The sequence below is a fragment of the Bos indicus genome, chromosome 24, assembly GCF_029378745.1.
Source record: "Bos indicus isolate NIAB-ARS_2022 breed Sahiwal x Tharparkar chromosome 24, NIAB-ARS_B.indTharparkar_mat_pri_1.0, whole genome shotgun sequence".
Taxonomy (NCBI): domain Eukaryota; kingdom Metazoa; phylum Chordata; class Mammalia; order Artiodactyla; family Bovidae; genus Bos; species Bos indicus.
In genome coordinates, this window is record NC_091783.1 from 12,917,774 (window position 1) to 12,929,586 (window position 11,813).

General features: G+C 40.4%; 1 protein-coding gene across 1 annotated transcript; it reads right to left on the bottom strand.

The window, feature by feature from the left end:
- Window positions 1-2,356: 2,356 nt before the first annotated feature.
- On the bottom strand, window positions 2,357-2,819 carry LOC109577650 (small ribosomal subunit protein uS8-like). The gene has a single exon (XM_070778592.1). The coding sequence runs from the start codon at window positions 2,768-2,770 to the stop codon at window positions 2,378-2,380; it is 393 nt and encodes a 130-aa protein (XP_070634693.1). The 5' UTR covers window positions 2,771-2,819; the 3' UTR covers window positions 2,357-2,377.
- Between the last annotated feature and the right edge of the window lie 8,994 nt (window positions 2,820-11,813).

Sequence of the window (11,813 nt, forward strand, 5' to 3'; positions counted from 1 at the left end):
ATGCTAAAGCTGAAACTCCAGTACTTTGGCCACCTCATGCGAAGAGTTGACTCACTGGAAAAGACTCTGATGCTGGGAGGGATTGGGGCAGGAGGAGAAGGGGACGACAGAGGATGAGATGGCTGGATGGCATCACTGACTCGATGGACATGAGTCTGAGTGAACTCCGGGAGTTGGTGATGGACAGGGAGGCCTGGCGTGCTGCGATTCATGGGGTTGCAAAGAGTCAGACACGACTGAGTGACTGAACTGAACTGAACTGATGGGAGGCTTATTAAAACAAACAAAACAAGAATGAGGTTAGAATACTCTAACACCATATATAAAATGAAATCCAAATCATAAATATTCAAATGTCAGGAGGGATTTTATGAAACTCAAGGAAAATATAGGGAAGGCATGTGAGGATATAAACTACAAGTTCTTTTTGGGTTTGGATGACTTTATTGCAAGGTCTTTAGGAGCCCATCTCCTAGGACAATGAGAAATAAACCAAAACTAGGAAAACATGATTTCAAAGCAGGTGTTCGAAAAAGGAAATCTTCAGGAATGAAGGAGGCAACCTGGAATGCAAAGAACTATTTGTAAACCAAGATACCCACAAGCAATTCATCTCCAAAACCAACAAAAAGCTTACAGTGTGGTAATATTTCAATAAAGTAGATTCTGTAAAAATATTGCATCCTTCTATTATTATTCAGTTCAATTGCTCAGTCATGTCTGACTCTTTGCAATCTCATGGACTGCTGCCCGCCTGGCTTCCCTGTCCATCACCAACTCCTGCAGTTTACTCAAGCTCGTGTCCATTGAGTCGATGATACCATCCAACCATCTTATCCTCGGTTGTCCCCTTCTCCTCCTGCCTTCAATCTTTCCCAGCATCAGAGGATCTGTTCTTTGCATCAGGTGGCCAAAATATTGACGTTTCAGCATTAGTCCTTCCAGTGAGTATTCATGGTTGATTGCCTTTAGGATTGACTGGTTTGATCTCCTTGCAGTTCAAGAGACTCTCAATTCTTGGGTACTCAGCTTTCTTTATGGTCCAACTCTCACATCCATACATGACCACTGGAAAAACCATAGCTTTGACTAGATGGACCTTTGTTGGCAAAGTAATGTCTCTGCTTTTCAATATGCTGCCTAGGTTGGTCATAGCTTTTCTTCTAAGAAGAAAGTGTCTTTTAATTTCATGGCTGCAGTCACCATCTGCAGTGATTTTGGAGCCCAAGAAAATAAAGTCTGTCACGGTTTCCATTTTTTCCCCATCTTTTCCATGAAGTGATGTGACAGGATCCCATGATCTTAGTTTTCTGAATGTTGAGTTTTAAGCCAGCTTTTTCACTCTCTTTCACTTTCATCAAGAGGCTCTGTAATTCCTCTTTGCTTTCTGCCACAACTTTCCCTAAAGTGAAAGTGGAAGTCGCTCAGTTGGGTCTGACTCTTTGTGACTCCATGGCCTATAAAGTCCCTGGTATTCTCTAGGCCAGAATACTGGAGGGTAGCCTTTCCCTTCTCCAGGGGATCAACCCAGGGATCGAACCCACGTCTCCCACATTGCAGGCGGATTTTTTACTAGCTGAGCCACAAGGAAAGGTTCTACCTATCTCAGAAACTAAAGGTAAGACTGAACACTGGTGACACCTTGAGGACAGTTCTTGTAACTAAAACTTTATCTCTGGTGGTCACTGGCACCTCAATTCACAAGGGCTGAGATTCTGTTAATGACAGATGCCCTCAGGAAATGTCCTGGGGTGCGTACTGGAGAAATAAATCCCAAGCACACCTGACTTTCAGGAATCCAGTTTTCAAAGTTAAAGTGTCCTGACACTTTCTAAGGGTGGGGGGGGGGGGGGGAAGACAAAATAATCCTCCACAACAGGACAAGATGCTAACTAAGGATCCCAAATTCCTGCCGGAATGCCAATCAAAATGATGGTGGGAAATAAATCCCACCAGTTACAATCACCATCATCACAAATTTATAAACAATAAGTGCAAGCGGGAGTCTGGAGGAAAAAGAATGCCTCTAAGCAGTCTGTGGGAACATTCTTTGGCAATAGTCAGCGTAACGGAAAGTCTCTTAATGACTGAAAAAAAAAAAACAAAACAAAACCTCTCAGAGAGATCAAAACGAGGATCTGACATCCCCACACCTTGGCCTATATCCTGAGAAAACCACTGATGAAAAGGTGCATGAACCCAAGGTACACTACAGCACTGCTTCTGTTACCTAGTCCTGGCTCGCTCTGCTCACTGCAAGACAGTCCAAAGAATTTGAGAGACACCAGCGCTTGAGGCAAGGAAGAGACTTTTTTTTTTTTTTTTTTTTTTAAGGAAGCATCAGAGTCCTCTGAGGCATTTTATTTGTATTACATCCCTAGAAAAAGAATCCAAGGATTTTCCCTCCTGTATGTTTTCGTCTTGCTTCTTCATGGTCCATGATGCCAGCTGAGGTTGTCAGTACAATGAAACCAAACTGACGGGATGAGAGCAGGTTATTCTGCCATTTTTCTAGATCTTTGAGTTGCACATCAAATCTAGGGCTGATCACTCCACACTTATTTAGCCTGCCTGTGAGGTTCACAACAATTTTCCCAGCCCTGTGATCATCAATGATTTCAAATTCGCCAATATAACCATGTTTCATCATCACTGTTAGAAACCTGATGATGACTTTGGAGCATGGCCTAATAAGGACCTGGCGTTTGCCTCTCTTTTCGGCATTGTTGATACTCTTGAGAGCATCGGCCAGGACATTCATGCGCACCATTCTGGCGGCACGGAAAGATGGCGGAAAGAGACAGGAAGAGACTTTAATAGAGGAGTTGGCTGACCAAGAAGATGGCAGGCTAGTGCCTTGAAATAGCCATCTTGTCAGGGCCTGATTGCCAGGGTCTTTTATGGGTCAGAAATGAGAGGGGAGATGAGAAAACAAAATAAAAAGACTATTCAGTCCTTGCAAATGTCCCCTAGAACAGCAAGCAATTGTCTGAATCCACCCTTTGGAACTCAGAGAAGGTCAAGGAGGTTGAATGAAGCCCATATCTTACAGACAAGAAATGGAGAACACAGAACAGATCTCTACTCCAGAACCCCACAGAGTTTTACTCAGTTTTAATTTAGGGAACTAGGCAACTATGACTGTGATAACTTCCTGTCAAAATGGAGCATAGGACTGCCTCAGCTTGGAGAAGAGACACTGAATTGGAAGTATTTCTGAGTTCTAAGTTTTAGATCTGAGTCTTGTATGATTAAAATCTCAATCTCTTGGTCTGCCATTTTGGTGTAACAGACCCAATTAGAAGTAGTTGGAGGAGTGATAACTGGAATTTAGTAGACAAAATAAATCTCATTTTTTTTTTTTTTTTTAAGAAGAATAGGCCTGAAACCCAGTCTGGACCTGGCACTTCAGGGAGACTTGTAGCCAGGTAGCCAGTTGCCTAGTTTTTATAAAAAGTAAGGTTGCAGTTACTTGCTTCCAGCAGACATTGTTTTGAGAATGGTGGCATCCAAGCCTGACATGACTCAGAAAACTCAAGTGTTTAGCAATACAAGGTCTAATCTGAAAGTACACCTATAGCAACACCTAATTATTTCCCAGGATATCTGAACCATAGCTACTCTAATAGCCAAAGCAGATTTCACCATTAATGACATCAGTGTTTTTCTAGGTATGAGAAGATGCAAGAATTGGGACTCATAACATCTTTTCTTGAAAAGATTTAACTATCTGAAGACCTGTTCTGTCAGTTTTTTCCAGAGCACAGAGTGTCTGATTCTTGTTTATCACCCTGAACTCCTTTTAGGGGCGTTGAAAGTCAGCAGTTGCAGCGGCCATGATTTAATCTTTGTAGATGTAGATGGCAAGTGTCAGTCTTCAGTTGGCAGAGCCCCTTTTTGCTCATAAACTTGGCCATGATTTTGAGGGGGGCATTTCATGACCATTTTATCCAATGGTGTTGAGAATGTCCATTTTCAGGTTTGGCAAAGGTTTTGTTGACAGGCCACTCAATGTGCTGTTACTGGACTAGGCCATAAAACAGTATCCAAAATTTTCTGGACCACCTGTCTATTAGCCTCTTGGTCCAGGAAAATATTTCTTATTGTTGTTTCTTCCCATATCTAGAGTTACTGTTATTATCATCTATCTCATATGGGACTATATATTATTTTATTAGAGGCCTCAGACACACATTTGACAGTATAAGAAACAGCAATTTTGTAAAACAGGTGAAATACAAATAACATAGCCCAGCAGTATTAGTAAAGTCACAAGTAAGACTTAAGAGCTTCCATTAGATGTAGCCCAGTAGATCTCAGGTCATCTGACTTAGTCTGCTTTGTAGAATCTTTATTTTCCAAGGAAATTATATATTGGCACCATCTATAAGGCACATAGCCCAGTTTTCTAGTATTACTAGACTGATTGGGCTTAGTATGATTTAATTGTTTCCAACACAGAGGAGACTTTAAACCTAAATTACCATAGCCTGGTGTTATCTATATAAATCTATCCCATAATTGTGGGAGATTTTTTCCTCCTTTGTTGAAACCTTTTTTGTTGTTCTGATTGAGCTTGAGTAATAGAAAAAAGCTCAAATTTATGGCCAGAGTCAGAGCAGGCATTATTAATTGGCCGGGTGTGGGGATCCCATCTAGTAATATCACAGTGACCTGAATATGACTATAATTTTTTTTTTTTAAAGTAAATTTTCTCAGGGCCAACCAGTTAGAGTCTTGTAGTAGAGAAATTTACCAAGGTAACCCAGAACTAGACACAGGTAATTGGCCACAAACCCAACAACTGAATTGATTTCTAAAACTAGCATAGACTCAGGCCTATGATGGAAAAGCATTTGATTTATATGTAAAGGTCTAAGAAGTCAAGAAAACATAAATGATCGTACAAATCAGGTCCAGCATCTTGGGTAAGCTGTCTATCTCTGATGTCGTCATCTTCTCATTCTGGTGTAGTGTAGTTTCTCTTGCTTGAGCATCATTTTAAGGTGAGATCAGGTCAGCTGTCTTCTCTATAGACCAATCCAGTGTAGGGGATTTTGGAAGTGGAAATTAATCTAAGAGTTAATTTCCCTTCAGTTTCATTGTGCATGAGCTAGTTAAGAGTACCTGATAAAGAAGTCCTTCCCTCCAGGTTGGAGACAGTCCCTTAAATTATGTCTTTTTCCAGTCCTGGTTGCAGGTCATGAGGCATCTGATCTTTATCCAAAGATAGATTACTGAGATAAGCTTCAGAAACAAACTTAGGGTGTTCTCCAAGAATTTAATTAAATTTTACATTAATATCACATAACAGCAAAGAATTATCTAAGAGATGAGTCTTACTAGATGCAGACCTCCATTAACAAACTGGGATTTAATATTTTTTTGAAATATCTTTTTTTCTCTACAGTTACCCTCATTTTTATCAAATATAAACAAAATAAGGCTAATTTGCTAGCAAAATAGTTCTGTTCTCACTAATTTTGGTCTGATGATTTATATAACCATAATTGATTATAGACTTTTTTATTTTGCTGAAAGATTTATAGAGTCTCAGACTGAACTTTTAAAATAAAACAGGGCTGGGAAACTCACACAAAAGGCTTATCACAGATTTTGCCTAACAAATATAGGTGAATTTTTCCCTTTTTAAGGTCTCAAAACTTTCTTGAGATTTTTGTACCCATGAGATAACCTTCTTAACTCATTTGATAAACTTACTGGAAACCTAAGAATTTCCAATTTTTAGAGGAGTCAGATAGAGAGAAAATATAATTGTTTTGTTTATAACGTTTAATTTTACCAAAGTATTGTCATAATTAGTTTGAGAGGACGGTTTTCCCTATTCCCTGAAAACCTAAGATTTAAACCCGTAATTTTTCAGATAGAAATCATAAAAGTTATAAGCATATTTGTTGGTACATGCAGTCTTTTTGTTAACTTTTGTGAAGGCATCAGGTTTTCCATTAGAATACCAGGACATATCAGAATGTTAAGAACTCCATATAATTTCTAGGATATCTGTATTAATAATTTTACCATATATTATAACATGAGTGGATTTATTACTCATTTGATAATCTTTTTAATGTAATTTAACCAACCAAATAAACACAGTTTAATATCTCTTTTTGAGATGTTTCAGGGCCCCTCTGAAGTACCCCAAAGTTAGCTAGAGGTCAAAAAAACTTCAAAAGAATTCTATTTAGGAAGTTTTATCGAAAAGATCAAGTAAAAGGGTTTAGAACATTTGGTCAGATTTAGTCAATGTTGGGAGAAGGCAATGGCACCCCACTCCAGTACTCTTGCCTGGAAAATCCCATGGACGGAGGAGCCTAGTAGGCTGCAGTCAATGGAGTCACTGGGAGTCAGACACGACTGAGCGACTTCACTTTCACTTTTCACTCTCATGCATTGGAGAAGGAAATGGCAACCCACTCCAGTGTTCTTGCCTGGAGAATCCCAGGGACGGGGGAGCCTGGTGGGCTGCCATCTCTGGGGTCGCACAGAGTCGGACACGACTGAAGTGACTTAGCAGCAGCAGCAGCAGTCAATGTTGATGGGTGTATCATTTAGCTTGTTGATATGTCATAATAGGCCTAAATACCAAGGCTCAAGGTCTAGTGAAAGTCAGCTCCGCCATCTTGGACCTAGTTGACTCTAACCAGTTTTCTTATTGCTGTGTCATTTCTGACAAAATCCATTTATCTAACTAACTGTAATCTACTTTTAGAAAATCCTGATCATTCATAACTCTTTTTAGTATTTTTTAATACCTTTTTTAATAACTTTTTCTTTTTTTTTCCTTTTTTTTTTTTTTTTTTACTGAAAACACACGTCCTACTTTCCTTTAGCAACCAAGAATTAACTTTTATATTAGCATTTCATACATTGGTGAGCATAAATACCAGTGATAATTTCTAAAATCCTTGCTTTCTTAGAACATTTTAGGATGGCATCAAACATTATCCATTTATAGTCTCAAATCTCTTTAGTTTCTCTGTAAAAGCAAATTAGTGTTTAGTAGTAAATGTTTCAAAATCTTATTTTATTTGGAAATGACCTAACTATTTAATAGACTTCCAACACTAAACACACTTGGCACAACTCTTAGAAATTTAAGTTACGCCAATCTGGAGAAACTATTTTAGGCATATTTCTAGAGAATAATTATTTTTAATAGAGTTTATATAAAAGCTCATACATCATTTACATTTTTTAGAAGTTTCTTCACTCGAGGTAATTTCCTTGTTGACAAACTTGTAACAGACAATATTTAACTTTTATTGGAAGAAGCACAAGCTGGAATCAAGATTTCCAGGAGAAATACCAATAACCTCAGATATGCAGATGACACCACCCTTATGGCAGAAGGTGAAGAAGAACTAAAGAACCTCTTGATGAAAGTGAACGAAGAGAGTGAAAAAGTTGGCTTAAAGCTCAACATTCAGAAAACAAAGATCGTGGCATCTGGTCCCATCACTTCATGGGAAATAGATGGGGAAACAGTGGAAACAGTATCAGACTTTCTTTTTTTGGGCTCCAAAATCACTGCAGATGGTGACTGCAGCCATGAAATTAAAAGACGCTTACTCCTTGGAAGGAAAGTTATGACCAACCTAGATAGCATATTCAAAAGCAGAGACATTACTTTGCCAACAAAGGTTCGTCTAGTCAAGGCTATGGTTTTTCCTGTGGTCATGTATGGATGTAAAAGTTGGACTGTGAAGAAAGCTGAGCACCGAAGAACTGATGCTTTTGAACTGTGGCGTTGGAGAAGACTCTTGAGAGTCCCTTGGACTGCAAGGAGATCCAACCAGTCCATTCTGAAGGAGATCAGCCCTGGGCTTTCTTTGGAAGGACTGATGCTAAAGCTGAAACTCCAGTACTTTGGCAACCTCATGTGAAGAGTTGACTCATTGGAAAAGACTCTGATGCTGGGAGGGGTTGGGGGCAGGGGGAGAAGGGGACAACAGAGGATGAGATGGCTGGATGGCATCACTGACTCGATGGGCGTGAGTCTGAGTGAACTCTGGGAGTTGGTGATGGACAGGGAGGCCTGGCGTGCTGCGATTCATGGGGTCTCGAAGAGTCGGACACGACTGAGCGACTGAACTGAACTGAACTGAAACCTAGGTACAATGAAAATATTTTACTTAGTGTTAATTACTCTAAGACATATCTATATTAGATAGGTCAACAAATAAACATTAATATCAGGTATTTAATACTGAATATTTCCCAGTTCACATGAACCTGGAATTTATTCATTTAAAATTATTTGATTTGTAAGTGCTTACCTTTTTTTAAGCCAATTAAATAGAGCTCATCTACAAATTAACCTCAAAAATATTATCCAGAGACAAAGACATACCAAGACATATTTAGACAGACACAGTGCAAGATCTAGCTTCATTATCTAAGTTTAGTCGTGAATTAGATATTACAATATAAAATTTATTAGTTTATTTAAAAAACAGTTGAAATATATAAAAATTTTAAAGTCTTTTTCCCCTTTTCCCTCAGTCTCAGGGAGTTAGAGATGGTCTAGATAAGTGTTCCTGAGAGCCCTTGTCTCAAGGCACATGGAAAGAAAATCAAGTTCTAACAAAATGGCAGCAGGTCTAAACCAAATGGTGGCCAGACAAAGCAAAATGGCCATCAAAAACCACAACACAGAACACAGAGTTAAAACACACACATATAAACCTGGAAGTCCTCATCAGACACTCCCTTAAATACAAGAATATAGTCTCTCAGAAAACCTCCTACAGAGACACAGAACTTCAGATCCAAGTACTAACATCTTCAAAGATTTCAAAGGGAGGAAAGGAAACCAGGTTGAAAGAAGAAGGGGGAGGAGGCAGGAGGGGGGGCAAAAGAGGTGGCCTTACAGATGTCTCCTGCCACCTACAGATACCCAGGCGTTATGGGACTTTTCCCTGGGCCTCCAGAGAAGGGAGGACTGGAACTTGGCCCTACCAGAAATCAGACCAGACCAGAACCAGAATTTGAATTCTCTGCCTAGAGGAGGTGATCAATCTCCAATCCTCAGCTCAGGCTGAGGGCCGTTCGACCAGATTCTTGCGTCCAGGACCGGGGGACTAGAAAAACGGGGAAGGATAGGAAGGGTTAAGGGGAGGAAAGAGAGAGGGAAGGGGAGAGGGGTCAATAAAGTCTCTTGTTCCTTACCGGTCGGGGCACTCTGGCCAGTTGTCCACGTCAGGAGGAGACCAGGGACAAAAGGGTCCCAGTTGCATCTGCTGGGTCTGGTCCATTGGCAGGCAAGCTGGCCCCTGAGTACCCTGAGTGGTCAGGATGTCAGTCTCAGTGAAGAAGAGTCCCCGCCAGAGTCGCCGTTTGTTGAAGGAAGGCGGACCCCTTCCAGGGCCCGAAACTGGGCTCTTATCTAACACTCGGAAATGAATTATCCAAGGAGACACATGTACTGACAAAGCAAGAGATTTTATTGGGAAAGGGCACCCGGGTGTGGAGCAGTAGGGTAAGGGAACCCAGGAGAACTGCTCTGCTGCATGGCTCTCAATATAGGGTTTTATGGTGATGGGATTAGTTTCCGGGTGGTCTTTGGCCAATCATTCTAATTTAGAGTCTTTCTTGTGGCGCACGCATTGCTCAGCCAAGATGGATGCTAGCGAGAGGGATTCTGGGAAGTGGACAGACATGCGGTGTCTCCTTTCGACCTTTCCTGGACTCTTCCGGTTGGTGGTGGCTTATTAGTTCCGTTTCTTATCAGGATCTCCTGTCATAAAACAACTCATGCAAATGGTTACTATGGTGCCTGGCCAGGATGGGCAGTTTCAATCAGTGTGCTTCCCCTAACACAATGACTATTCAAGACTACTTTCCTTCAGGATTGACTGGTTTGATCTCCTTGCAACACAAGAGACTCTCAAAGGTCTTCTCCAACACCACAGTTCAAAAGCATCAATTCTTCAGTGCTCAGCTTTCTTTATAGTCCAACTCTCACATCCATACATAACTACTGGGAAAACCATATCTTTGACTAGATGGACCTTTGCTGGCAAAGTGATTTCTCTCCTTTTTAATATGCTGTCTAGTTTTTTCATAGCTTTTCTTCCAAGGAGCAAGTTTCTTTTTATTTCATGGCTGCAGTCACCATCTGCAATGATTTTGGAGCCCCCCAAAATAAAGTCTGTCACTCTTTCCACTGTTTCCCTATCTCTTTGCCATGAAGTGATGGGACCAGATGCCATGATCTTTGTTTTCTGATTGTTGAGTTTTAAGCCAATATTTTCACTCTCCTCTTTCATTTTCATGTTCATCAAGAGGCTCTTTAGTTCTTCTTCACTTTCTGCCATAAGGGTGGTGTCATCTGCATATCTGAGGTTATTGGTATTTCTCCTGGCAATCTTGATTCCAGCTTGTGCTTCATCTGGTCCAACATTCCTGATGATATACTCTACATATAAGTTAAATGAGCAGGGTGACAATATACAGCCTTGATGTACTCCTTTTCCTATTTGGAACCAGTCTGTTCCGTGTCTGGTTCTAACTGTTGCTTCCTGACCTGCATACAGATTTCTCAGGAGGCAAGTCAGGTGGTCTGGTATTCCCATCTCTTTCAGAATTTTTCTTAAAACCTGTGTCTCCTGAATTGGCAGATTTGTGAGGCCTCAGAACTTGCACATTTCTGACTCACTGGATTCTGCTGTTTTACACAACGACTCAAATAGGTCCAACAACCCTGTCTAGTACAAGCGCGTCAAGGGCATGCTTGGGGTTCAGAAAATGGGGTGTCCTATCTGCCCACTAGAATGTACAGTTCGTGGGATGGGAAACTGCCTGGCTCACCACACAATATTTCCTCAATAAATACTAGAGTGGCCTTTTCCACCATGTTTCTTTTTTTTGAACTTGCACTTATCTCACATTTAAGCCAAGTGTTACTTGCCCTTTTCCCTCTTTTGCTTTATTTACCACAACAAAACTCCTCTCCAAGTCTTCTATTCTTAAATTCTTTATCATATCCAGTCCTAGTCTTTCTATATAGAGCCTTAGTTGCCATATTCAGAGCTAACAACTAAATAAAAATTAGGTGGGAAAAATTCTTCTCCCAGTGCAAGGAGTTTGGGTTCAATCTCTGGTCAGGGAACTAGATCCCACATGTCACAAACAAGACCAGGTGCAGAAAAATAAATAAAAATTAAATAAAAATTTTTATTTCTTATGAGATTGTTTCAGAAACATTTCAGACTCGTGATACTGTATTTTCATACAGTATGCAAGATGGGTTTTACAATAATCGATGCTATAGCTTCATAGAGTATGATGTTGAGAATAATCCTCACCAAAGACCAGATAGATCTTAAATGATATGACATTGTTGAATTTACCACTGTCCAGTACTGGTCTTCCTTTGGGTCTATTACAGTAGTAAAATGTATAAATGAAAGCATAAAGATGCCACAATAAGAATAAAATAAGTAAGAACCACGGTCAAGAACCGTGGTCAAGTCCCTCCGTAGTTTCTCTGGACTAGAGCTCCTCCAGGCTCCACCTGCGCCCCGGCCCAACTCCAGATCCTCAGGACGCCGCGCTTCCTCACTTCCTGCCAGCTTTTCAGATGAATTCAGGAACGCTCTTGCAGCCCCTCGTAACAGTTATAAGCAATGGTGCAAGTGAGGCGAGTGTGTGCTGTGCTTACATTTTAAAAGAGAAAATTACAAATGCCAATAAACTATCAAATAGTATGTGAATCTTCAAGACGAGACTTTAAAATATGTGAAATTATGAGCACTATGTGACTGAAATTTGACAAAATATCCAAGAGT